This window comes from Manis pentadactyla, chromosome X (genome assembly GCF_030020395.1).
Source record: "Manis pentadactyla isolate mManPen7 chromosome X, mManPen7.hap1, whole genome shotgun sequence".
Classification (NCBI taxonomy): Eukaryota; Metazoa; Chordata; class Mammalia; order Pholidota; family Manidae; genus Manis; species Manis pentadactyla.
Genome location: NC_080038.1, coordinates 59484125 through 59511927, shown reverse-complemented (window position 1 = coordinate 59511927; position 27803 = coordinate 59484125). Strand labels below are relative to the sequence as shown.

Genomic DNA, 27803 nt, shown 5'->3' with positions numbered 1-27803 from the left:
TGGTTGCTTCCATATCTTGGCTATTGCAAATAATACAGAAATAAAAATAGAGGTGCCTATATCTTTTAAAATCAGATATTTTTGTTTTCTTCCAATAAATTCCCAGAAGTGGAATTACTGGATTGAATTGTATTTCGATTTTTAGTTATTTGAGGGGCCTCCATACTGTTTTCCATAGTGGCTGCACCAATTTACATTCCCACCAACAGTTTAGGAGGCTTCCCATTTCTCCACATCGTCACCAGCACTTGTTATTTCTTGTCTTCTAGAGAGTGGCCATTCTAAAGTTGTGAGGTGATATCTCATTGTGATTTTCATTTGCATTTCCGTAATGATTCATGATGTGGAATATCTTTTCAAGTGCCTGTTGGCCATCTGCATGTCTTCTTTGGAAAAATATCTATTCAGGTCCTCTGCCCATATTTTAATTGTGTTTTTTGTTTTGTTGGTGTTGAGGGATATGACTTTTTAAAATATATTTTGGATGTAAACCCCTTATTGGATATACACTTTATGAATATATTCTCCCATACTGAAATCTGCCTTTTTGTTTTGTTGATGGTGTCCTTTGCTATATGGAAGGTATTTAGTTTGATGTAGTCCCACTCATTTGTTTTTTCTCTTGTTTCCGTTGCCCAGGAAGACATGTCTAGAAAAAAATTACTCATGCTTATGTTCAAGAGATTTTTAGCTGTTTTTTTCTAAGAGTTTTATGGTTTCATGTCTTATAATTAGGTCTTTAATTCATTTAAGGTTTACTTTTGTATATGGTGATAGACAGTAACCCAGTTTCATTCTCTTGCATGTAGCTGCCCAGTTTTCCCAACACTATTTTATTGAAAACAATGTCTTTTTCCCATTGTATATTAATAGCTCCTTTGTCATGTATTAATTGACCATATGCATGGGTTTATTTCTGGGCTTCCTGTTCTGTTCCATTGATCTATGGGTCTGTTTTTGTGCCAGTACCATATTGTTTAGATAAGTGTAGGTTTGTAGTTTAGCTTGGAGTTAGGGAGCTTCAGTACTCCCAGCTTTGTTCTTTTACAAGATTGCTTTAGCCATTCAGGGTCTTTTGTGGTTTCACATAAATTTTAGGATTATTTGTTTTAGTTCATTGAAAAATGCCATTGGTATTTGAAAGGGATTACATTGAATCTGTAAATCGTTTGGGCAGGATGTCCATTTTGACAATGTTAATTCTTCCTATCTATGAGCATGTGATAGATATTTATTTATTGTCTTCTTCAATTTCTTTTATCAGTGTCTTATAGTTTTCAGAGTACAGGTCTTTCACCTCCTTAGTTAGGTTTACTCCTAGGTATGTTTTTCTTTTTGATGCCATTGTAAATGGAATTGTTTTCTTGATTTCTCTTTTTGCTAGTTCATTTTTGGTATATAGGAATGCAACAGATTTCTCTACAATGGGTTTGTACCCACAACTTTGCCAAATCCAGTTATTAGTTTTAATTTTTTTTGCTGTATTCTTTAGGGTTTCTTATATATTGTATCATGTTTTCTGCAAATAGTGGCAGTTTTACTTCTTCCTTACCGACTTGGATGCCTTTTATCTTCTTTTCCTGTGCAGTAGCCATGGCTGAGACTTAACAGTTCTATATTGAATAACAGTGGTGAGAGTGGGCATTCTTGTCTTGTTCCTGATCTTAGAAGAAATACTTTCAGCTCTTTGCCATTGAGTATGATGTTAGCTCTGAGTTTGTCATATATGGCCTCTATTATGTTGAGGTATGTTCCCTCTGTACCCATTTGTTGAGAACTTTTATCATGAATTGATGCTGCATTTTGTTAAATGCTTTTGCAGCATCTATTGAGATGATCTTATGTTTTTGTCCTTTCTGGTAATGTGGTGCATGATGTTGATTTACAAATATTGTACTATCCTTGCATCCCTGGAATAAATTCCACTTTGTCATGAAGGATTATCTTCTTGATGTACTTTTAAATTTGGTTTGTTAATATTTTGATTTTTGCATGTATATTCATCAGAGCTATTGGCCTATAATTTTCTTTTTTGTAGTGTCATTATCTGATTTCAGTATTAGAGTGATGGTGGCCTCATAGAATGAGCTTGGAAGTATTCCTTCCTCTTCTTTTTTTTGGAAAACTTTAAGAATGATGAGTATTAGCTCTTCTTCAAATGTTTGGTAGAATTCATCTGTGAAGATATCTGTACCTGGAATATTGTTTGTTGGGAGTTTTTTGATTACCAATTCAATTTCACTACTTGTAATTTGTTCAGATTTTCTGTTTCTTCCTGGGTCAGTCTAAGAAGGTTGTGGTTTCTAGGAATTTACACATTTTAAAGAGCTTAACTTTAGCATTTTCTGGCATACAGTAAATGCTCAATATATTTTATTAATATTTTTTCCCTTGAGTCAACCTGTGTGTTACCCTCTATTGTATTTTTATACAATATATTTTAGGAAGGCTTCCATCTCCTATTAATAATTATGTTACAGTTTTATTCAAAACTTCTTAATTATCTCAATTGGTGTTCTGTTATCAATTGTGATTTGTTGATAATATCTTAAATATTGAAATAGGTGAATAATTTTCTTAAAAATATACTATAGGAGGTTCAAATTTTTCCTTTTAATACTGTAAGTTTTATTTGTATTTGTATTCGCTTTCTTAAGTGGGAGGGATAAAAAGGAGCTAGATGATTGCTGTGTGTCAGGAATTGCATATAATCCTTGAGGCTCCCTTGAGACTATGTCATATGTGGCCATTATCTTGGACATTTTGCAAGTCAGAATGACCAGGTTACAGAATAAATTCCACTTTTTAGCCAGGCACACAGTCTTTTCACAATAAGCCCTAGCCCAGATTCATCTCCAATGCTTACTCCTCCCTAGTTCCTACTTACTTTCTCCCAAAGCAGAAGCCTTACTCTTTCCTGCTTCTTGGGCATTTACCCATGTTGTTCCCTCTGCTTTGGTTGCCTGCTCAGCTGTGTTTCCCTCCTGTGGAATTTTATTTTGTTGTTCAAGGCCTGAGTCAGATCTTATTTCCTCTAGGTAGGTGGAATGTTATCTCTTCTCTAGAACTTTTTCCAAGTTCCTGCTTGGATGAATGAATGAGGCCTTACATCCATAGAGCACCAATATGGTTAGCTTCCTACAGCCTGCACTACCCTTTACAATGCTGCTATTGCTTCTCTCTCAGATGCCCTGCCTGACATCTAGGAATCCAGTGTCAGTAAGTGTCATCTCAGGAAGGCCATGATACATACAGGTTGGATAGTAGGCAGCATATGCTGTCACCACAGATACCCTTGAACACATTCCAAGAATTGCACCAGGTTCTGCAGTCTTCGATAGATTGGTCCAAAGTGAGGAGTTTGAGACTAGAAATGAGGAAATTCATGACTTTGTATTTAGACCTAGGACCTTTAAATTATTCAGGAGAAGGCTTTGGGCCAATCATTCACCATGCTGAGATTCAGTTTCCTTACCTGCAAAATGGGCTTAATCCCTGACCTGCCTGCCTCCTTAGGATGTTACAAAGTTTGATGTTACGAGCTCATGCGTTCTGTGAATTGAAATGATAGCAATGATTTATAGCTCTGCTTTAACCTTGGGATAAAGGCAAAACTCTTTAGTGTAACACATAGGCCCTCACTGGCTTTGTTTGTGCCTCCTTCTCTACCCTCTTCACTCACAGCCACATCCATCTTCCAACATTTCTCTGAGGCTAAACTACTTGTAGTTTCCCTTACACAGCTTCCATTTCTTGTCTGAAGAAGGCCCTTCTTCAACAGCTCCATCCTCATTAAACTTGGGTCACAGCCTAGATTTCTCTAAGAAGCCTTTCTTGACCTTCCCACTACACTAGGGGAGACATCCTTCTTCTGCACCACACAGAACCTTGGATTTTCCTCACCAAAGCACCCACTATATTATAATTGTCTGTGTCTTTGTCTCTCCCACTAGACTGGAAGTTCTATGAAGACAATGTCTATCTTATTCTTGCCTAGGGCATGTAGTGGTTGCATACATAATTGAATAAATGAAAGAACAAGTGAATGAGGGGATGATTGGATATTGTGCCCCTGTGAAGAGTCTCTTGTAGTCTTTTGAGATGGTGGGATTCTCCCACAGGGCTAGTGCAACTCTGATATTATTCACTCTTGGCACTGTGTATAAGAATCAAAAGGGCTTGCTTCCTTTTGGGCGAAGTATCATTGCCCAGGTGGCAGGTGCTGTGCCTGTCACAGCATCTGTCTTCTCTGTGGCCTGTTTTCTGGTCTGATATTTCAAGTGTTCCAGTGGGATTGTGGGGGTTGTTTGCACAGCATTTGGCTTAAGTTAGTTTTTCTTTTTTTGGTATAGTCTTGTTGTTGGCAGTGAGACCAAGTGCCCCAGATGGACTTCTCCTTTCTTGAAGCACCCTGGGAAAGAAATTGAGGAAAGACGGAAAGTTGTGGCTTGAGAAATGGTGGCAGAATCTGAAGATTTGAATCATTTGCGTCTGCCTGTTAACTCAGAAAACTACATTCTCATATGTCAGTGTGTCCTTTAAATGTTTCTCATTGCTTCTGTGGTCCCCACTCCAGTTCCATCAATAGTTTTCTCCTTTTCTTATACTCCCTTGGCCTGCAGAAAACCTCTGGGGATGGGTGATAGGTGAAGTAGATGTTGTGGGTGGAAAAGAGATCCTTGGGCTGTATACATGGGAACCACAGACAAGAAGTGGAGCCTGTCTTACCAGGGCTCTGAACCAGCATGCAAGGTGATGGTAGAGGTTCTCAGGGGCACTGTCACCCTAGCATGCTGCCTGCAAGCACATGAAGGAGCTGTAGGCTCAGTGTTCTATGACTAACCCCTTGCTACAGGTCCTAATTCACAATAATATTCAACAAGTTTTTGGCTTGGCTTCCTCATGTGAAGAAAGAGGAATTTGGGTCAGATGCTAAGAACTTTTCTATCTCTAAAAGACAGCAGTTATGAATTATAAATCAAAGGTTAGCTCAAGGGATAGATGTGGAAAGGTTGGGGTGGGTGTGATAGGTTGAAGTCCCAAACTGATCTGGGTCTAAGGTATTTTAATAGACTGTAAACTCACTGAAAGAATGGCCTATGGCTTATTAAACTCCCATTTATCTCTGATATTTATGAGATCATCTAAGTAGTAAACAAATTATTTCACTTTTGAGCCTTTCCACCATCCACCATTGGGTTAACAACATCAATTACACAGGACTCAACAGTTGTTTTGATCCCCTTTGCCCTCCAGGTGTTCAGTAAATTTTTCTTGAGTACAATAATGGGGATTCTATTTCCAAAACTATATGTTCTATGGTTAAAAATCTCTTTCCTTTTCTCATGTCATAATTGAGAAAGGTGCTACAGTAGTTTGCAATAACCAGTGTCCACATTGGAAAGGGCTTCCCATCTCATCTAGTCCTGTTCTACATCTTCATCTACATTTCGATCTACGCATTTCATAGAGGAAAAAACTAAGGTCCAGAAAATGGCTGATGGTTCCGCAGTATCATATAGTGAATCAGCAGGGCAGAATCCTAGCTATATACTAGCTATATGACCATGATCAAGTCACATACGAGACTCCTGGCTCCAGGCACTTTTTATTTTTTATTTTATTGTTTTTCTGGAAAAGTTCTTTATCTTGATCTGGGTAGTGTTCACAAGGATGAATACATGTATAAAAATTCATTGAAGAAGTGTGCACTTTACTGCATTTACATTATACTTCTGTTTGTCAAAGGGGAGTTACGCTAGAGACAATTTTTTTAATGACACATGACTGAGAACTATAACCAACAACTTCTATGTGTCAAAACTGAATTTAATAAAGAATGTTAGACTGCTTTCACAACCACTATTACCACTAATCAAGATGGAAGAAAAGATAAGCAATTTGAGGACCTGTCATCCGGACCCACACTGGAAATGCTAGGTGAAATTCAGAAACAATTATCAAAGAAAAAAAAGGGAAAACTATTTATTTGGTAGTTAACTAATTAATGTGTTAGTTAATAGGTAACTTATTGATGTGTTAATATTCTTTTCTAATAAAATTGGCCCTTTGCTTGTCATGTGCATCACAATTATGTTTTGTCAGTTATGTATAAATATATCACCCCCAACTCTTAGTGACTTAAAACAATGCCATTTCATTCATCCTACCCCTATGGGTTGGTTATTTGGGTGCGGGATGCATTCAAGTAGGACTAGGCTTCCTCATGCTTTGTTGTCAGTTGAGGGCCAGATGGGATTTGGCTGGTCCTGGATGGCATCTTTCACATGAATGCCTTAGCTAAGATGGCTGAAATGTCCAGACAACTGAACTTTCTCTCATCCTCAGGGAGCCAGCCAAGACTTGTGTGGGTGGTGGTTCAGGTATTCCAATGCTGGAGTGGAAGTTGCAGAGCCTCCCAAGGGCTAGGCTCAAAAGTGACAAAACATATCCCCATATATTCCCTTGTTCACGAGAGCCAGTTATAGAGCCAGCCCAGATTCAAGGGAAGGGAAAACATATTCTACCTTTTGATGGGAAGACCAGCAAAGTCATGGGCATGTATATAGCCATGGGAGGACTTGTTACCATATTTACAAACATGTTTCCCAGTTTTCCATTTGACTTAGAACAGTGTTTAGTTGTTGAATTAATTAGTATGTTCAATATATATCATGCTCTGTTTGTAGTTTCTTACTTAGTTGTTACACTGAGAAATTCCTATTCCAAATCAAATAATTCACCTACATTTTCTTTAAATAATTTTGTTTAGGTTCAAGATTCAGCAAAGTTTTTCAGTCAAGGACCAGATATAGTAATTATTTTAGGGTTTTTGAGCCATAGGGAGTCTGTGACAATTCTGCCTAGGAAATCAGCCAGAGGCATTATGTAAATAAATGGGCATGGCTTCTTTTTAATCCATGAAGTAGCCTTGTCCCCCCTGACCTCTGTGCTTTATCACTTCTTGGAAAATTTATGGTGGATGCTGCTACCTTGTCACTTTAGGCAAGAGCTGAGAAGTAAATGAAACCAAGTAGGGTGGCTGTTAGGAAACTTTCTTGGGGCAAGAGAAGAGAACCTAAGCAATCATGGTCAGAGGGGCTCTTCGGAAAGCAGGCTCTGACTTACACACACATAAACCATAAGCATACATATTCTTTTTCTCCTACATACACACAAACCCACATCCCAAGAATCTCCTGTTTTCTTCTCCTCTCCATCAAGCAGTGTTCTCAAGAAAAATTTGAGAAATCCATCTACTCTGAGTTGCTCAATGACAAATATGGCTTAATGTAGAATCCCTGTCAGGGGTTCTGACATTTTAACAGGGAGCAAAGCCAGAGCACTAAGACCACCAGCTGGGTCACATACATTCTTACTGAATCCCCAATCTGGCCCAGTAGAGAGGCATTTTGACAACCCCCATTACAGATGAGAACACTGAGGCATAGAGAGCTTTCATATTATTCAATAACTCATCTGTCTCATCTCATTGATGGCCTGTATCTAAAGGTCAAAAATTCAATTTTGAATTTTACAAGTATTCACACTGGGAGGAGATAGAAGGGGTCCTAGCTTGAACTTCTGAAAACCCCAAAGAAGGCTGGCTTAGATTTTACCTGGGTGATCAAGGACAATGTGGCCCCTGAGAAGTGGTGAGGATGTGAACATGCCCATTCCTTACTGAAGCTTGGCAAGAGTTGAGTAGTGAATTCCCCACCCATTTTTATGCTGAACAACTGCATTTTGCATGGCTTTCCTCTGGTTGACAAGCTCAAGATTTTTGATGGGAGGTTGTACTAGGTCACCAGTATCCTTATGTGCTTCCTAGCCAGGTCCTTTGATATTCTGATGTTAACAGGTCAACCTTGCTAAGGCCAACACAGGGAAAATTGATAACCCCTATGCAAAGATCTTTTAAACATATATGAAAACCAAAGAGCATAAAAGGACACTGGGCATGATATGAACTCTTGACTTCAATTAAGTCAGCCAATAAAAATAACTAACTAAACGAATTCTAATGACACTCATCTGAAATTTTAGATTACTTTACGTTTTAACATATTAACAGTGGTGATAAGAGGACATTAGCGTTTTCTTGGGTCTCTATTAAAATAACTGGAGCCTGCAGCCACAACAGGGGCCATGGCCAAGTTTTAGCTGGCAGACAAGCAAGCCAATATTTTACACAATGGATGACATTTCTGAAAGCAGAGACAGAGACAAACCCAAAATCACACATGTATTCCAACAAACAACTTTCTGCCATTTTTAATTGCATCTAGAGCCACAAGAGTTTCCAAGATTACAAAAAGGGAACAGAGCACTAGTGCTTGGGGCTGGTCCTGCTGTCCAGTGGAGGCCAAGTGCCTCTGTAAGAACTGAAGTCCCATTGCAAGAAGTTTCAAGCAAAATTAACATTTCTTTAAAAAAAATCTTTATATGATGCTTTCTTTCTCTCTTTTATTTTTTCCCTCAACATCAAAAATTACTTCTTACATCTGTTTACAGAGTCTGCTCCCTCCTGCTGCCAAAGTAATCTTAAGGACAACACAAGAACATCATGTCTGAGGCACTCCCTAATCAATGTTCCAGTCTAGGGGAAAGCAGAAAGGTGTCATTGGGTGATGAGGGTCATTTTTTTTTTCAGCTTGGGTCATCCCAGTGGTGATAACTCTCAGCACAGGAGTGGCTTATGGGATAAGACAACACCACAGGTACTTCACTGCAGGATAGTTAGCACCAAGGACTAAGACTGGGAGAGACTTCAGGCCTGGCTTGTCTGCTGTTCAGCAAACAGATTCCCAAAATGTGAAGTAGCAGTCAGGCAGAGTACTACCAGAGAAGCAGTAACATTTCAAATTTTTTTTCCTTTGGGGTATGTGTGTGTTTCAGTCTTCAGTGGTCAACAGAATCTGTAACTATATGACAGCCTTGGTAAGGAGTGCATGTGGGAACTGTTTTACGCCACAAGGATCAGTCAGTCCATCGTTTCTCATTTAATTCCATAAAACAAGATACAAGTTGGGTAATGAAAGAAACTCGCACCCCTGTTATAGTGAACTAAATTGGAAGCAATCACTGTATGTTACCTACTTTCTGGCCAAATTAAATGGGGATAAATTGAAGCTGGGTCAAAGGCTATTTTTTCTTTTAAGACTCTCACCTCTAAATCAAAATATTTACTAGTCATTTTTTGGGGTGGGAATATTCCAAATGGTTTGTTACCTCAGTTGAAGTGTCTGAAGAGGAATGACTAATGTGGATTTTTCTGCCTTCACCTAGAAATCATTGAGGGTTGGGAGGCTTTAGACAACAGACCCCAGTGTCAATCTCTTAATTGATGAAAAATGCCCCTACTCATGGGCCGAGATGGACTTGTACGTACAGAGATACAACTTCTAGTACACTGACAATTTTTAACAGATAAAAACACATTTTCATTGTGAAAATCTTTACAGAACATATCCAAAACCAGAATTAGAGCACATAGACACCCAGTAGCAAGAGCACCTCAGTCGCAGGTGGTTGAATTGTGTGAAAGACGAAGCACTTGCTCCAGATTCCCAAGTACAGCAAACTGCCCTTTCCTCATAAGGATGGTAAAGATCAAAGAATGCCCTTCCTTCTTCCAACTGCTCAGGTACCAGTAGGGAGCCACTGGCTAATCATTTGGATGGGCCTTTGGCTCTAAGCCTGGGCCTTCCCTAAGGTAGAGCCCAGTTGGTTCCAAAGAGTCTTCGCCACCCTTTACACATTCATCTGTCTTGGGCTAGTAAAGTGCAATACATCGTGTACTCAATCCTTTCCCCCCATCTTCTGCCTTTAAAGGCCTATGGATCAGACCCCAATAGGGCAGGGATCTCTTAGTTATCTGGTCATCCTAGGTGTCTTCCTTTCTGAGAGATCTTCCAAATTTCAGCTGTAGCTTCTTTCACAAGTACATGGTATCAATTATGACCTGGAGCCAAACATAAAGGCGCAGAGAAAGGTAAAGCTATCACAACACATTATATCTATATATATATGTCAGTTTTGAAACATGGATGCAAATACTCATTTACAATATATTTCAACCTTCTGCCTTTAACAGCAGATAATTTTTTGTGCCATCCAAAGTGGGCAGAAATGAGGATATCTGCCTGCTGTCCTTCTAGTGCAAAATCTAGTCCTTTAAATGCTTCCCTTCTCAGCAAGGGCTTCACATCTTCATATAAGCTAACATGGACACTAGCAAACACAGTGGCTAAGACAGCTCCATTTCCAACCATGCAATAATGGAGCTTTAAGAATTTGCTCAGCGACTACTAGAGAAAAGGAAAGCTGGTTCTACTAATAAAATCATTTAGTGAAGGATCTATAATCTCATTTTTTTCAAAATTACCTTCCACTCTTCTAACCATGTATATTGTAGGGGGAAAACCCCAGAAAACTCCTATAAGTCAGTCACCATCAAAGTGCTTTAGTCTGTCTTTGGATAGCTTACCAAAGGCACTAATGCTTGCTCCCTCTCTGCCTTTAAAAATTTTGGTGTTTTAGCAGATGCAATGTAATATTTGGTTACATAATATTATGCTTTCATCTCTTGGTCTTCTTTTTTTAAACTGCTTTCAAAGATTTTCCAAGAGATTAGTGGTGAGAACAGACCTGCCTATAAAAGGTGACAGCAGGGGCAGAAAGTTCCTTTTACAAGAAATTGTGCATGCTAAATGGCTTATTTTGACTTTTTGGGGGATTTGATCCTTTGCCTTCTTGATTCTCATTACCCCCTTTAGAGGGTAGCCCATACAGGCCACTCCCTTAGCCCAGTACCCTCTCACCTGGGCAACTGGCACAGGATAATTTATAGTCAGTCTCTTGTTTTCCCAGGGCCATGCAGGGCCCATGCAAGGGTAGTTAAAATGTTGTCTGAAGAGTCTTATGAAGTGCACCCCTAGCATAGGACTGGGAATGGGTGGAGGGAGTGGCTTGAATTTTGTGCCCTATCAAGGGAAAAAAGAGAACAAGGCCATGTCTGTGTTGTGTCAAATGAAACAAACACTTAGAAGCTTCTTAAAGCTCAGAGTTAGGTCATTTGTGTAGTATCAATATCATGTGGATGATGGAACTATTTTTTCTTAAAGTACAAATAGACTACTTCTTGCTATATATGCATATATGTATTTAGAAGTAGAGTATGGAGAGAAAGGGACTCTAGCATCAGCACATTATTTCTCAACCTGGACAATCACCTCAGCAACTACCCAAAGGACAGAATGAAGCTCTTTTTTTTTCTTTTTTAGTGCCAATGAGCATACATAAAAATATATGTTTTACTGATTTTCTTTTTCAAAGATATATGACAGAATCCTTCAAAAAAATTCCTTTCTCATTAAAAAAATAGTGAAATCTCCAAGAACAATGATACAGTCTGTGGCATAGAAAAGCTATGGAACAAAGAACCTAACCGTTATTTCAGCTCAGAGGCCAGGCCTGGGAGAGTTGCCCAATGAACAAGAGCTGAAACTGCCAAATGACTCCTCTCTAACCACAGAGTTTGTGACTCTGGCTGCTTTTTGCTGCTCCAGATGGATGGGGCCTTCTCCCTGGTACTCCTTCTTTTTCTATCCACTCTCCATCCCCATTTAGCACTTCAGATCTTCTAGAGATGATTGTCTGGTGAGTGATCCTCATCTTTCAGCTAATCAGGTTGAGTGGGTTTGGGTAACTGATTCTTCACAGGTACCAACCACATCAACTCTGTAGAGCTGAGTACATGCAAAATGAGACTTCTGTCAATTACATTGGCTGGAACATCAGTGGCCAGAAGAAAAAACCATCTCCTTTTCATCTATGGGAGAACAAAGCCAAGCTAAAATCTCCTTGGCTCACTGAAATCCCAGTGCAAAAACAGTAGGCATAAAGCCTTGGCTAGGCTATTTACCCCTAATCTTGCCATTTGGAAATTTAGAGCAATCCACTTGTTGCTGTTTTAAATTACACTTCACAAATGCAAAACATATATATTCATAAGGACAAGAGTCACAATTGGGAAATACATAAAAATGAAAAATCTGATAGAAAAATGGAAAGGAGAACCTCTAGTATTTACAAGGAGAGGTATTAGGCTGATATAATTGAATCCATGTACCACAAAAGAGGAAAATCATTTCAAAACAGATGTAAAGGAACTATTAAAATGTAACCTCATTTAACTGAAAAGAGTGGTGGATTTTTTCTTTTTGTTTAAAACAGCTAAAAGTGATCCTGTGAACTTACATAAGCCAAATGGTGTCATAACAAAGAAAACCAGAATTTGTCTATCGTACCTGAGAAAGAGAACCTGTCAGCTTTAGTTTTGTCCAGCAGTCTTGGAATGGTATATCACCCATTTTAGGTTCCCTTCTCCTTTGTTATTTAAAGAAGCTGTTGTGTAAGTTCATTTGGCTATTAATATCAACACAGAAATTGGGAAGAAACCCATGTAGATCATATCATGTCACTCAGAAACTATCTTCTCAAAAAGTAGAGTGAACCAACTGAAATGGGCAGTGTGGTGACTGGTCCCTAAATTCTTGATTTTAGCAGATGAATTTAAAAACTAAGTGAGGAGGCAGTGACCAAGATGAGAAAGTAGGTGGACAATCCCTCCGCACTTGGGAATGGGGGACAATGTCAACAGAACAGAGGTGTATCAAAGGACTATATGACACCAGTGTCCCAGAAACACACCAAGTTTATGGGTGACAGCCCACTGGGACCACACCAAACAGACCTTTTCAAAGGAGGCCATGGTTCTGCAGTCCCAGTGCTTCAGCCTCCCTCTGAGAGGCAGCAACAAAAGTGGGGAGTCTGAATGAGTATGGCCAATGTCGGAGCCCAGAATCAGCAGCATAGGAGGAGGATGAGCAAACTCACCAGATGGTGTCCATCTGGCTTTACTTTGCCTCTGAATACTTTAATTTAATAGTCAGAGTCTCCTCTTGGATCCTTCTCTCTTCTTCCCATGAGTTTCGCAAGTGGATATGCTGGGTGGCAAGGAAAGCATCTATACGGTTTCTGGTTCTAGTGACTTCATTCTTCCAGCCCTGGTAATTGAGTTTTCTCTTCAACCCCACTCTGGAGAGCTGTTTTAGCTACTCTGAAGAAGGAAGTGGGTATTAGTCCACTTGGTGGGGAGGTATCATCTCTGGAGACAAGGGCAAGATGCCCAGCTTGTCCAATTCCATTGATGCTTTCTTTCCTGTTTGCCTAAGGATCCAGAGATCTGATAGTTGTTCAGAAACATCTGGTAAGAAGTCTTTGAGCCTTCTGGCATCTAGAGATAGATGTTAAAACTGCTGGCTTGCTAGCCTTCATGGTGGTAGAGGCTTTTAGCAAAGAGTCTGTGAACATGCCCAAAGAAGTGGACAAACATCACTACTGCAGCTTCTTTAATGCAGTCTGGTGAAATTCAGGCTCACAAAATACTGATGGGAGGGTGGAGGGAGCTTGCAGCAGCACAGTCAGGCAGAAAACATTCAGCTCTTTTAAAGTCAGGAAAAAAGATGGATCAAATGTTCAGTGTCCTAAGCGGGAGAACAGCCAAGCCACCACTTCCTTTTCCTCTGACCCCAGCTCCAAACTCTTTCCTGGCCCAGAAATGGGAGAGCAGACCTGGATCTGAGTGGGGCTTTCCAAAGGGCCACATCTCTCCTCTCCTTCTCATTGGCCTGACTTTTCACTGGTCATGGCCAAGTTTTGGTTAAAGAGAATTCAATTCAAAGTTCTTAGAAAAGCTATTGAAAGTCAAATTGAGGGTGGAGGCAGAGGGTGAAGAGAAAAGGGACTGGCTGGAGAAGACGTTCACAACTTTTGGCAGACAGCTTTTCAAACAAGAAGCACATTTTCAGTACAGTGAATTGCTCTGCAGTTGAGTGGTGTAGCCCTCAGAAGTCAAGACTGTGGGCAGGTACTGGTAATCCATTTGTCTTCTTTGTTCTCTTTTAAATCTGCCTCCCCAACTTGGCTCTGAGGTCACCCTGCTCACTATAGGCAATAGCCATTGGCAGAAAATAAAGTGTCCCAAGGAAAGAGGGTTTGGCAAAAATGCAATGACTCCCCATGGGCTGCAAATTTTCACCTTATTCTAGTCAGTGTTGGTCTCCTTGTGGGTTTCTGTTTGTTTTTTTACTTTTTAAGATGAAAAACCCAAGCACGGTTTTGTGTTTTTCTTGTGTTTTGTTTTCCCAGATACTCTTAGCACTCTAAACTTCCTGTGGCATTAGGTGAGTAAATGTTTGTGTGGCACACTTGACACTGGGCCACATGAGGATCACCAAAGATTTAAAGAAATAACACCACCATTCAAAATACAGATAAGAACTATGGCAGTGGACAGAGTCTGAAGATACCATGGAAGGGTGAGACAGGGAAGAAAGGAGGAAAAGAGAGAGAAAAAAAAGCCCAGCAAATAGAACTCAGAAACATCTTCATGACAGACTGTACATCAGTAGAGGAAATTCCCCAAGGCACTGCAGAAAAGTAATGCAGAGTTATAGCAGGCAGAAGATATCTGAAAAGGGGAGTGTGTAGGGTGAGAAATGGGGGCTTCCAAAGCTTCACTGTGTGTGGAAATAGATGGGCTTCACTTTCCCAGAAAGGATCTTGGGCACTTGCACAGAGATGATCTCTGCCATCATTTCTGGAAAGTCCACGCTCACCATGTGGGACTTGATTAGCAGGTCAAAAGTGAACTGATGCAGCTCTCGTGCAATCTGTAGGGAGATAATATGAGGGAGAAAACAAGGTTGACAAGGAGTTGGCTTCTGTCAGGATCTCCCTCCACCCATGTTTGATTTCCTCCTTCCCTGTCCTTGGTCCTCTTCGTGTATTTCTATGTGCTGGTGCAAGCACATGTGCACTAAATGGTCTCCAGGGAGCCTCTGAGGTCTCTAAGAGATCTATTACATTGCAAGGCCTCTGACTCAGGACTAGGTGTTCCTCTCCACCAGAGTGCATGCACACACACACACACACACACACACACACACACACACACACACACACACCCTTTCTCTCTTACACACATACACAAACTCACAGGCAATGACTCAAGGAAGAGAGGAAAAACATCCAGGTCTGTTTTGTCTGCCTAGAGAACTTATCTGCTCTAAGTGCCTTCTCTGAGTCCCAAATGCTCTGTGCTCAACTTCTCCGGCTCTTTCACAACATCCAACTAGGGCACTGTGACCTGTGTTCCTTTCTTCTCCATTGCATTTTCTTCCTGGACCACACTCAAAGCCCCAGGGGAATGAAAGCACCTCCTAACATGTGGTGCCAGACCCTAGAAGAACATATTATCACTTGGCTGTATCAGGCTGCTTCTCCATGACAAAGCACCGTCCATCATTTGCTTACAGGCTGCACAGAATCCAGGAGCTTGGTGAGCTGGTAGAAGCGCCTTGAGCAGGATGCAGGATTTTTTCTCTTGCATGCAATGATACGATCAAGTTCCTTGATATAGTTCATTCGAAGTTCATCAAAGAATTTTTGATTTTTCAGTCCATCCACTGGAACTGATGTGGGATGAAGACAGAATGGGGAGGGGAAGTATGCCCACAAAGGAGCATTAGTCAAAGCACCAAGTTTTCTGACCACAAACTTGACGTCCGCCCCCACAGGGAGGGAACCATCTACTTGGCTTCCTGTCACTTTGCATGCATGGGGTCTAAAGTCTGCCAGGAAGGTCTTAGGGAAAATGCTAGCTGGATCCAAGCTGAAGGACATCAAGTAAATAAATTTTACTGAGCCTTTTGTTTCTCTAATCTTCTCATCTACACATTTCTTAGGACCTATGGTTTTATGTTGACCACAGACTAGTTCTGATTTAGACAATTAAAAAACATGGCTTTGAATATGAAATTTTGCCTCCTTTTTCCCTCACAGAGGCTAAGACAGAACTCTGCTCAGAAGGGATATTAAAGAAAAGTTCCTTGGTTGCCAAACAAACCTTATCTGAATTGCTTACATAGACCTTCTCCTGTTGGCAGAAGAAAAAATTCCTTCTAGGAGGCAAACCCTTCTGCTCTGTAAGAAATATAAGGTGTTCTCTGCTTGTTTCTATGAAGCTATGGAAAATTTCAGAGACCCACTACAGTTAGCTAAAAAGGTCTTATTCCAAAGAGAGACTGGGGTAGGTAGAAATCTAATGGAAGTTGAATTCTAGCAAAGAAATTGGTCTTTAGCCATGAAATTCATCTCTGTTAGGATAAAAGGATGCTAAGGGAGAATGGAGGAGGGAGGATAAACAAAGAAGGGAAATATCCAGGAGCTTGCTCTCCCTGATAATGCTTTAATGATAAAAGTAGCTCCCTCTCTGAGCCCCTTTGCCTCCAGGGGCATTCCCTGTCCCTCCAGGCACTTACTAATGCTGAACAGTAGCAGTGCCTTCATGCACAGGAATTCCTGGGGGGTGATTTGCAGCCATCCAAATTCTTGAGAGAGGTGCCTCATTCGGACACACTGGCTGTACATCCGGGACTTGTGCATGCGGTACCTGGGAAGAAGACATACAGAGGGAAAAAAGGAGTGAGGGTAGGCTTACAGTAAGGCTAGAAAGAATATCTTTGACTGCCCTCCCCTTCCCAGGTTGTCTGGGAAGAGCTTGCTATTTCTCTTGTTGGTGCTTCAGTAACAAGGAACAAAGTTGTTCATTTTTTTCCAAAATCTTGACATCCTAATAACTACTCATCTTCCCTGGACAGAATATGGGTTAATACATGCAATTTCTAGGTCCTGTTTCCTGAGATAGGGACAGGAAAGCCTAACCAAATGAACACAATGAGCCAGGCACATGGCTTCCCTGACTACAGTTCTACTATTCCAGTGATAACCAGAGCCAGACCCTGCCTCCCAGGCATTCCAACTTAGAGGGATTCTAGGAAATAGGCCTTAGAATAAATTCTTAACATAAGGACACAAGGATTTCCAAGTGGCCACAATAGTTCATCCTGCCAATTCCCCCGCCTCTTATCTTGAATGTCATTTCCCATACTGGGAATTAAATCATTTTTTTTAAACTCCCGCAGAAGGAGATTCCCCAGTATGCCACCAAAACGAGTTTCAGTGCTTATCAAATCAGCCAAGAACTTCCCTGCTGAAGGGGAACCTACTCCCTCATACACTGGCTGTTCCTTACCACAGTTTGGGAGCTGTGAATGTATGTAAGCTGCTTTTATTATAGTGACTTGTAAACAGATCATCGCATTACCACCTATAAATTATACAGGGAAGTGGCCAAGGCTTAGACAGCTTCTTGGAGGAAACAATATCTCTGTTCCATGACTGGCCATGGCAAACCTCTCACAGAAGATACAGCATCCTCCTCCTAGTAGGCCTTCCTGGATTTCAGCCCTTCAGAAATCGTGTGTGTGTGTGTGTGTGTGTGAGAGAGAGAGAGAGAGAGAGAGAGAGAGAGAGAGAGAGAGAGAGAGAGAGAGAGAGAGAGAGAGAAAGAGAGAAAGGAACTGATTTTATATCTTGTGGTAAAAGGAAAGGGAATTTGACACTTAAGTGGTGAGGAAAAAGGCCTCCCAGATTGGACACAAAGGCTGTGGCTTGACATTTTTGCCCCTAAACCACTAGCCTCGTCCACAGGTTAAGAAGACCTGGTACTGGCTGGGTGCAAGCACAGTACCCTATCTCAGTGTGCTTGGCTATCCTGTAGAAAGAGGGAAGGCAGCAGATGGTGTAGAAGTATAATTCACACTGGAACCCAACTGGAAAGAAGTGTTTAGATAGTATCACAAGTCAATTGACCAGAATAGTGTTGCTCTCAGCTCTTTCACCCTGGAGAATTTTTGAATAAAACTGCTCACCCTGGGACCTGGCTGTTCTTTAGTGTCTGTTGTACTTCCAAGCTTATGTTGATGATAACACTGTAGTCTTTTTAACACTGAAATCATGAACCTGATATGAAGAATTGCTGTAACACTGCTGTAGGCCTCAGGGACAGAGAAATGTGGGGAGAAGAAATGTGAGAAAAGAGAGAAAGCCAAGGTAAGGAATTCAGAGAAGATGGGAACAAGAAGTGGGGATAAAAAGCAGAAAGAATAGGTAGAGAGTTAAAGGAAGGAAAGGGAGAAGAGAGTAGAAGGTAGAAAATGAGGGATGGAAATGGAATTAAGGAGGAGAGACTAGGTAGGTGGGAATAAAAAAAGTAGATAAGAAGTGAGATGGCAATTAGAAAACACTGAGCACAGTGCCTGGCACATAGTAAGTGTTCAGTAAATGACTTGTAGGAAGGTGTCACTATGATATTATTCATCATTCTACAGATGAGTAGACTGAGGTTCAGGGAAATTCAGTAATTTACCAAAGGTCAATAGCTAGGGTTCAAGCCCATTCCCCTCAGAGCATGTGTTCTCCACAAACAAGGAATGAGGATAAAAGAAAGCAGGGCTAATGACAGGGTTTGGTGTGAGAAAGATCAGTAAATTGATTGGCTCAAAGTCCCTCTCTCTCTCATTGGGCCTCAGTCTCCTCAGTAATACCTTGAGAAAGCTAGCAACAATTGGTTGCGCTCAACTGGAGAGGTGCTGTCTCCATAGTGGGTGCTAGAAATGTGGTGGGATGGGGAGTTTAGGCTGTCACTGACTGAGATCTTATTTGGCATTTAGTGGGCAGGTGCCAGATGTGTTAAACATATTCCAATATGCAGGAACGTCCTACACAATGAAAAAAATGCAGGGGATGAAAATGGCAACACAATCTCCATTTAGAAACATTCATTTAGATGTTTCTAGGGACCCTAAGAACTCTAACACAGTGGTTCCTACAAGAGGAAGGAGTCCTGGGACTTAAATACATGGGAGCAGGCTTGGAAGCTGAGGTGGGGTTCAACATACACAGAGGCAGGGAAGGAAATAAGGATTTAACTCTGCATGGGGATGCTGGTGCAGGTGGTCAGAGGGTTGATGCAGTCACTGGAGGGCAGCATAGGGGTGGAGGTGAGAGATGAACAAGATGGGGGCTTTTAAATTCCTGCCCCAGAAGATGGCATCATAGCTAACTTCTTGGAGATCTGGAAAACACAAAGCAGGTTATGCCAAAAGCCTGATGGGTATTCTTATCTTCTGGCTACCAGGGCTGGCTGGGTTGGAAGAGGGCAGCTGGGGATACTCATTTTCCCCCACATGGCACTGCTGTACTGGAAAGAACCACTGGCCTTTAGGTTTTATTTTAAGGATCTTCTAGGTCAGATGGCTGCAGGGGATGGAAGGTCAATTCCTGCCCTCATCAAATGGGACTGTTTTTGGTGAGTCTAGCTCAAGGTCCTTGGGAAGAGTCTTCTAACCAGCTCCATTCAAAATGCCATCACAGGACTTCAAATACCAGACATAGAGAAGGTTATCACTATTAGGGAAAGTATCAGAAAGGTACTCCTTTTTAAATTTCTTGCCCATTACAGGCCACACATTTCACATCTGTTAGCTCCCAAATCAGTCAGCTTAACAAACCATTTAAGAAAGTTATATTTTTTTAACAGATAAGGAAACTGAAAGTTAGGGAAGGTAAGGGTCTTGCCCAAAGACAGTGATAAAGGATATAACAGAACAGAGATTTTAGTTGAGTATAATTTCAAAATCTGAGCCCTTGGTCAAATTCATGAAGGATAAATAGTGCTAGCAGCAGGGAAAGCATTAATTAAACCTGTTTTAATATAAGAGAGGGAAGTGACTGATCCAAGGTCACAAGGCCAGAGAATGGTAAAGCTGTTCTTCCCCATTATTACTACCATGAGACAGTATAAGAGCTGAGAATTATTCAGGCATACTTTGAATTCTGTCACCAACATGCACTAACTGTGTGACCTTGGATCAGTCACTTTATTTTGTTGAACCTAATCTTCCCCATCTACTAAAAAAAATGTATCTATAAAAAGGGAAAATGAGGTTATCATGAGGGCTCAATGACAAGGGATTTTGAAAGCATCTACAATAGTCTAGACATAAAGGAGTTATGTCAACAAATGGTAACTGGTAGTAGCCCTCAGTGGTAGCAAAGGGATCAAAGGAACTTCAGCCCTCACACTAGAGTGCCTCTGCCCATTCTCTATGTTGCTCAGAGTGAACGGGAGGGGCCTTGACATTAGGTTCTGAGATAAGCTACAAAGCAGGTCAGAAGCATAGCCAAAATACCGGGGTTGGGTCTTGAGTGGGAAAGCACCAATCCCCCTTTCCTCCTACCAGTTGGCCTTTCAGCTGGGCAAAGCCACCTTATATTGGGCAGGCTAGTTTGGGCCTTTACTGTCTCATCTATAAATCAAATGGGCTAATCCCCACTGTTACTCCCATTATCATCATCACCATTGACCAGAACTGGCCAGGATGCTGTGTGAGTTCAGGGCCCGTAAGCACTTACTCATTGAAAACCAGGTCAGGGGCAAAGTAGAGCATCCTGGAGTTGACATTGGTGAAGGACCGCCAGCCCATGGCAAACACCATAAGCCCCATCCAAGAGTACTGAATGACTGCCATCTGGTCATCCATGTGCAAGTTGCAGAAGCCTAGAGATGGGACAGAGGCAGTGATCAGACTGGGCATTTATTGGCTGAGTGAAGTCTGGGCCTCTTCTGGGTTGAAAATCTCTGGCATGCAGGCAGCCCCTGAAGAGCCCCAGGGACCATCAATGCTGGGGAGGATGAGACATGGTGGGGATAATATTCCTTCCTTTCCCTACTTCACTGAGAGACTCAAATGAGATGATAGAGGCAAAAAGGGCATTGTCAGTTGGAAGAAAATAATAACCTTACTCTTCCTGACTGCTTACAATGAATGAGCTCTTTTCAAATCATGTTACTTACATTCACTTATTCAATCCTTACAACAATCCAATAAAATAGGTACCATTTTTATCACCATCCTGTGAATCAGTGAAAGTGAATCACAGAAAAGTTAAGGAACTTGTCCAAGATCATAAGGCTAGTAATTGTTACACTAAGTTCCAAAGCCAAACAGTCTGACTCCAAAGCCTTTGTTCTTGATCACTATGCCTTTCTGGAAATGCAGAGTAATAATAATTTCTCCCACATGAACAGTACTTTTACTTTAAAAAGCTCTTTTCTATATATAATCTTACTTGTACATTCTAATTACCCCAGGAATGGAATATTGTTATATATCAGTATATGGTGGAATGCTTTTGACAGCTACTGCCTTCTCCATACCATCTTCAGGCTCCATCTCTTTTCTCTAACCCCCATTCTGCCTCATATTTCCTCTCCATTTTTTCCATTAAACAAGTAATCTGGCCCTGCTGCTTTCCCACTATACTGCCATTCCTGCCCTATTGCCATTATTATACACAAACAGGCCTTTTATGACCAGCTTCCTTAGACTAGTCATTTCTTTCCATTTGCCTTCTCATAATTTAGGTTCTAGCTATTCCGAAAAGCCAAGAGTTTGCTAAATACACCATGCTTTCTCATGCCTCTATATCTCTTCTATCTTTGCATAGGCAGTTGCCTTTGTCTAGAATGCACTCCTCCTTCTTGAGGCTTTCAAACTTGCTCATATTTCATTACTGAAAGTGTACTTCTTCTGTGAAGACTTTTCCAACTCAACTGAGCAGAAGACTTAATGATTCTTCTTTAACCTTCTTACTGAATCTTGTGTAGCCCCATGCATTTATAACATTCATTACATACTATTGGATTATCTATGTATACATCTCTCTGCCTAACAAGAACTGGAACTTCTTGAACAATCCTTGGACCATTTCTTTTTATTCATCTCTTCCTCAGTACATAGCACAGCTCAGATATTTGTCTAGGCATTTGAGAAATATTAATTAAGTGGACAAAGAACCCTTACCTTTATTTTTTCAATGGGAGTTAGATGATTTCCAAGTTACCTCCTTAAACTCAGAGAACAGAGGCTCCCGGATGCTACCTCCACAATACCACATAGGTACAACAGATGTAGCTATATTCTCCTGGAGGTCTCCAAACAGTTGGATACTTAAAGTATCACCTCAGAGCTCATCTCCTATCAGAACCCCATTTCTCTTTTCCCCAACAGATCCAGAATTGTCTGAAATTTTGTCTTGCCATGCTTCATTAGGAATGCTTCCATGAATTTAGATGATGCTTCTAACTTTCCTGTTGATGCCCCATTTAATCCTCATAATAACCCTAGAGGGTAGGCATATGACATTTATTTTGCCAACAAAGAACTTGAAGGTTAGAGAAGTTTACTGACTTTTCCAAGGTAGCATATAGTCTATATGTGGCTGAGCTGGGACTAGGATCCAGGTGCTCTAATTCCCTTCTTCAGTGCCTTTTCTACTCTACTGAAGGTCGCAGATCAAGAACACCAAAGTATCTTAGCCATAGGTCACAGGTCAAGAACTACCAAGGTATCTTAGCCACAGGCTCAGGTCTGAAGTCTACGCTGTTTAGACACATTGTTCTGCTTGGTTGGCCATTGCCTACCTACACATCATACTTCCCTCTGCTTTTAGGTCCTGAACCTTCCAGACATCAAGGATTCTAGAGTTCCCCATATCACCGCCCCCATGTCATCACTCAGGGCTGCAATATTAGTTCCTAGGCCTCTCACATTCTGTAGCACAGAATTCCTGGGACTGACTCTTCCTAGTAGGAGACAAAAAGAAGGGGCCAAACATGGAACACCCAAGGATCCCTTGGGGAAGCAGCCTGAGAGCCTGAACTCTGAACCTCTGGGGTGGGAGGCAATGGGAAGCAAGGAAAATCTTGGCTGGTGAGTGTGAATGTGAGGATACATAATGAGGATGAGGATTAAATTGTACAAGTACCAAGGAATATGTCAATACTGATGTTTTTTTTTTCCTTCTGTGAGATGCCATAGAACTAGCAAAGAGAAGAAAAAAAAAAAGAAAGCTTAGTTTGGCTGTAGTACTAATTAACAGTCCTTAGTGAGAGCCACTTAGCACTCTCGAGCCTAATTACTGTGTACACATCAGCAACATAGCAGGCAAATTTTCCTATAGGTTTAATTTGAGTACAATACCTAACTCTGTTCTCTAATGCCTCGCTTTTGAAGTAGCCTACTCAAATAGCATGGCTATTAAGAGATGACTTGAGAAAACAGTAACTCCCAGCTACAAGTTTCCTTCAACATACATTTAGTCAACACCTATTGGGCACTGCTGTTAGGCTGTTCTGGAGAAATAGAGGAATCATTCTCAGGATTTGAAACACATCAAACAGGTCAGGGAGCAGAGACAGTTTCTTTGAGATTCTGTTTTCTTGATAAAACTCATTCAATGTCATTTCTTAGCAATTTGCAGTGGAAACCTGTAGTCTCATGTCTAGTCTGAGAGAACATATCCGAAGAAAGGCCAGCTGGGAAATCTTTGCTGCTCTAGTGCACCCAATAACCAAAATCTTCAAAGAAGATGATTCGTCCTTGGGACCCATGCATAAGCTTCTAGGCAAGGCTGGTGGCAGTTTAAAATTGACTTTAGCGGGAGCAGTGGCTTAGCACTCTAGCCTCATCATGACCCACCATTTACAGAACATTTACTATGTTTCAGCTACTGTTCTAGGTGCTCTTTATATGTAATCTCTATGTTGGTAACAACTTGCAAGGTAGCAGTTGTTCTACCATCTCTATAAATAATGAAACAAGCACATGTAGACATGTAATTTGCTCAAGGTCACACACCTAATATATAGCTAAGATTCCAAACCAAATACATTGGATTATAATTATACTGTGTACACACAATCTACTCATCCACTGTTAGCTAATAATTGTCATTTATTAATGTACCAGGTACTATATACTTGGCAATTTACATATATCATCACTATCACAGAAAACTTACAACAAAATTTATTTCAGTAAGTGCCTAGCACAGTGCCTCACACAGGAAAGGAACTCAATTTGTTGAATGAACAAATAGCTTGAACTAATAGAACATTACTGATATGGATAATTGTCCTTATGAATGTGATAATTGGCTTTATTTTGAAGCTATTCTTTTAAATAAATCAAAGCCAGAGATTATTTTCTTGGATGAGCTAGACGGTGAACTGATATTGACTTGCAGACTTGTTAATGGAAGGAGAGGTCTTCCCATTCTTGGGGTGCAGCTAAGAAAAGCCAGTGACTCCTAGTCATACAAATTCTGCCATAATGGTTTGCACTAGGTTATTGTTTAGACCACCAAATTAGAAATTAGAGGGTGTGAGCCCAAGTTCTGGCTCCATTTGTTAAGTGACCAAATGGAATGAGTTAACTTCTATGAACCTTGTCATTTGAAAGGGAAATAAAAGCCTCTATGATTCACAGGATTGCTGTGAGGATTAAGTGGAATCATATATATGAAAATGTTTTGTATCCTCTAAAATGAGACCATATAGGTGTTTGGCAACTACTTGGAAAGATTAAACTATATCTCTGTTACATATGTGGTATAAAGACATCCAGCTGGATAAGTGATAAGAATTGAAACAACTTTCTTTTATATATATATATATATATATATTTTTTTTTTTTTTTCCTCCCTTTGGAGGAGGTATACAGTATACACTGTAACTCCCTTGGTACAGTGCATAGACAACTAGAGTCCTTGGGCCTTCTTCCCAGAGATCTTACGGGATAGACAACCTCAGTTTTCCAAGCTGGGAAGGTATTAGGGACAGTTTGGTGGCTGCAATTAGGCCTTGTGAGTTGGAATGACAAAATAGGGGCTGGACAGCCAACACACAATGTCTTCAAAGGTAGCAAGTCCACATTATGACCCAAGTGGCTTTGGATAAGGACTTGGATCCTCACTCTAAAGCCCAGGGCTAAGGAACTGTAGGGGCACTACACAGACTATGGGTGGAGTTGCATGAAGAGGGGATTTGGAATTGGGGGTGGGGACATGGGCTCAAGTTCTGTCCCTGCTACTTTCTGAATTTGTAACTGCAGGCCACACATATCACTTCTTAGAGTGTTTTTATCTATGAAATAGGAAGATTAATCTCCATAGGATTCTTATGAGGATCAAATCAGGTAGTACATATGAAACTACTCTGTGCACTATAAATTTTCATCTGAATGGCAGTTTTTATTGGAAAGCAGGTTAATCTTCGACTTGGTAGGAAGAGGTTTAGTTGTTGATGTTTCTAAAGAATATCTGAATAAGAGAAATTTAGGATTAGTAGAACCCTTAAAGAGCTTATGCTTCACTTGTTTCCAAACAGTGTTCCCTGTAGCTCTAAGAACCTTCAAGAGTGAACTGAGGCTTCTCTTGGGGTAGTGAGAAAGATGCATTGGCTTTAAATCAACCAGCTCAACTTGTATCTTGTAATATTTTTGAGATATAGAGTTTGGCTGCCAGAGTAAAGTTTGTGAATCCTTGGATAGAAAATCTTTGAGGTTTCATTTTTTTTTATTTTGGTATCATTAATCTAAAATTACATGAAGGACATTATGTTTACTAGGCTCCCCCCTTCACCAAGTCCCCCCCACATCCCTGTTCACAGTCACTGTCCATCAACATAGTAAGATGCTGTAAAATCACTACTTGTCTTCTCTGTGTTGCACAGCCCTACCCGTGCCCCGCCACACTATACATGCTAATCGTAAGGCCTCCTTTCTTTTTTTCCCACCCTTATCCCTCTCTTCCCACCCATCCTCCCCAGTCCCTTTCCCTTTGGTAACTGTTAGTCCATTCTTGGGTTCTGTGCTTCTGCTGCTGTTTTGTTCCTCCAGTTTTCTTTTGTTCTTATACTCCACATATGAGTGAAATCACTTGGTACTTGTCTTTCTCTGCCTGGCTTATTTCACTGAGCATAATACCCTCTAGCTCCATTCATGTTGTTGCGAATGGTAGGATCTGTTTTTTCCTTACGGCTGAGTAATATTCCATTGTCTATGTGTACCACATCTTCTTTATCCATTCATCTACTGATGGACATTTAGGTTGCTTCCATATTTTGGCAATTGTAAATAGTGCAGTGATAAACATAGGGGTGCATCTGTCTTTTTCAAACTGGAGTGCTGCATTCTTGGGGTAAATTCCTAGAAGTGGAATTCCTGGGTCAAATGGTATTTCTATTTTGAACATTTTGAGGAACCTCCATACTGCTTTCCACAATGGTTGAACTAACTTACATTCCCAGCAGCAGTGTAGGAGGGTTCCCCTTTCTCCACAACCTCGCCAACATTTGTTGTTGTTTGTCTTTTGGATGGTAACCATCCTTACTGGTGTGAGATGATATCTAATTGTGGTTTTAATTTGCATTTCCCTGATGACAAGCGATGTGGAGCATCTTTTCATGTGTCTGTTGGCCATCTGAATTTCTTCTTTAGAGAACTGTCTATTCAGCTCCTCTGCCCATTTTTTAATTGGATTATTTGCTTTTTGTTTGTTAAGGTGTGTGAGCTCTTTATATATTTTGGATGTCAACCCTTTATCGGATCTGTCATTTACGAATATATTCTCTCATACTGTAGGATACCTTTTTGTTCTATTGATGGTGTCCTTTGCTGTACAGAAGCTTTTCAGCTTGATATAGTCCCATTTGTTCATTTTTGCATTTGTTTCCCTTGCCCGGGGAGCTATGTTCAAGAAGAGGTCACTCATGTTTATTTCTAAGAGTTTTTGCCTATGTTTTTTTCTAAGAGTTTTATGGTTTCATAACTTACATTCAAGTCTTTGATCCATTTCGAATTTACTTTTGTTTATGGGGTTAGACAGTGATCCAGTTTCATTCTCTTACATGTAGCTGTCCAGTTTTGCCAGCACCATCTGTTGAAGCGACTGTCATTTTCCTATTGTATGTCTGGCCCCTTTATCGAATATTAGTTGACCATATATGTTTGGGTTAATATTTGGAGTCTCTATTCTGTTCCATTGGTCTGTGGCTCTGTTCTTGTGCCAGTACCAAATTGTCTTGATTACTGTGGCTTTGTAGTAGAGCTTGAAGTTGGGAAGTGAGATCCCCCCCACTTTATTCTTCCTTCTCAGGATTGCTTTAGCTATTCGGGGTCTTTGGTGTTTCCATATGAATTTTTGAACTATTTGTTCCAGTTCATTGAAGAATGCTGTTGGTAGTTTGATAGGGATTGCATCAAATCTGTGTATTGCTTTGGGCAGGATGGCCATTTTGACGATATTAATTCTTCCTAGCCAGAAGCATGGGATGAGTTTCCATTTGTCAGTGACCTCTTTAATTTCTCTTAAGAGTGTCTTATAGTTTTCAGGGTATAGGTCTTTCACTTTCTCTGAGGTTTATTTAAGCTGTAATATTTTAATAATCAGACCTGTTCTAATAATAGATGGCCTAAGGAAGAAGTGAGTTCCCCATGACTAGAGATATCTTAGCAGAAGTTAGAAAAATACTTGTTTTTTCTTCCACTATCACCTAATTCCCACCCTCCACTATGATTCTTAAGGCGATTTAAACAGTACTACAGTTTTTTAAGCAAAATTTGAAGATCATCAATTTAGTCCTAGCCACTCTTCATACATTATACAGATGGAGAAACTGGAACCCAGAAAGAGAAGGGGTCACACAATGAGTTAACAGCAGAGCTAAGACTAAGTATTCTGACTCCCAACCCTTTCTTTCTATCATAACCATATTGTATGAGTTCCTGTGGCATGGCTCCTAAAGATAATAAATATTGAAGACAGAATATCAGTCAGGCATGAGATTATCTTTGGAATAAGCCTGTGTGTGTGCACATAAAAAAGAGCATCTCAAGGTATATAAGGGTATGTCTATGTGATCTATGACTGTGGGGAAATCTGCTGACTATGTCTGAGGGTTCAATGTGATTGCTGCATGCCAATGTGAG

General features: G+C 40.6%; 1 protein-coding gene across 1 annotated transcript in view; it reads right to left on the bottom strand.

Annotated features, from left to right (window-relative positions):
• Positions 1 to 8248: 8248 nt before the first annotated feature.
• AR (androgen receptor) overlaps positions 8249 to 27803 on the bottom strand; it is a 278626-nt gene continuing 259071 nt past the window's right edge. The window contains exons 5-8 of the mRNA XM_057496084.1: positions 20386 to 20530; positions 16389 to 16519; positions 15382 to 15539; positions 8249 to 14738 (exon numbers count right to left, since the gene is read on the bottom strand). Coding sequence (XP_057352067.1) covers positions 14583 to 14738; positions 15382 to 15539; positions 16389 to 16519; positions 20386 to 20530 — 590 coding nt within the window. The 3' untranslated portion in view covers positions 8249 to 14582. The remainder of the gene's footprint in view (positions 14739 to 15381; positions 15540 to 16388; positions 16520 to 20385; positions 20531 to 27803) is intronic.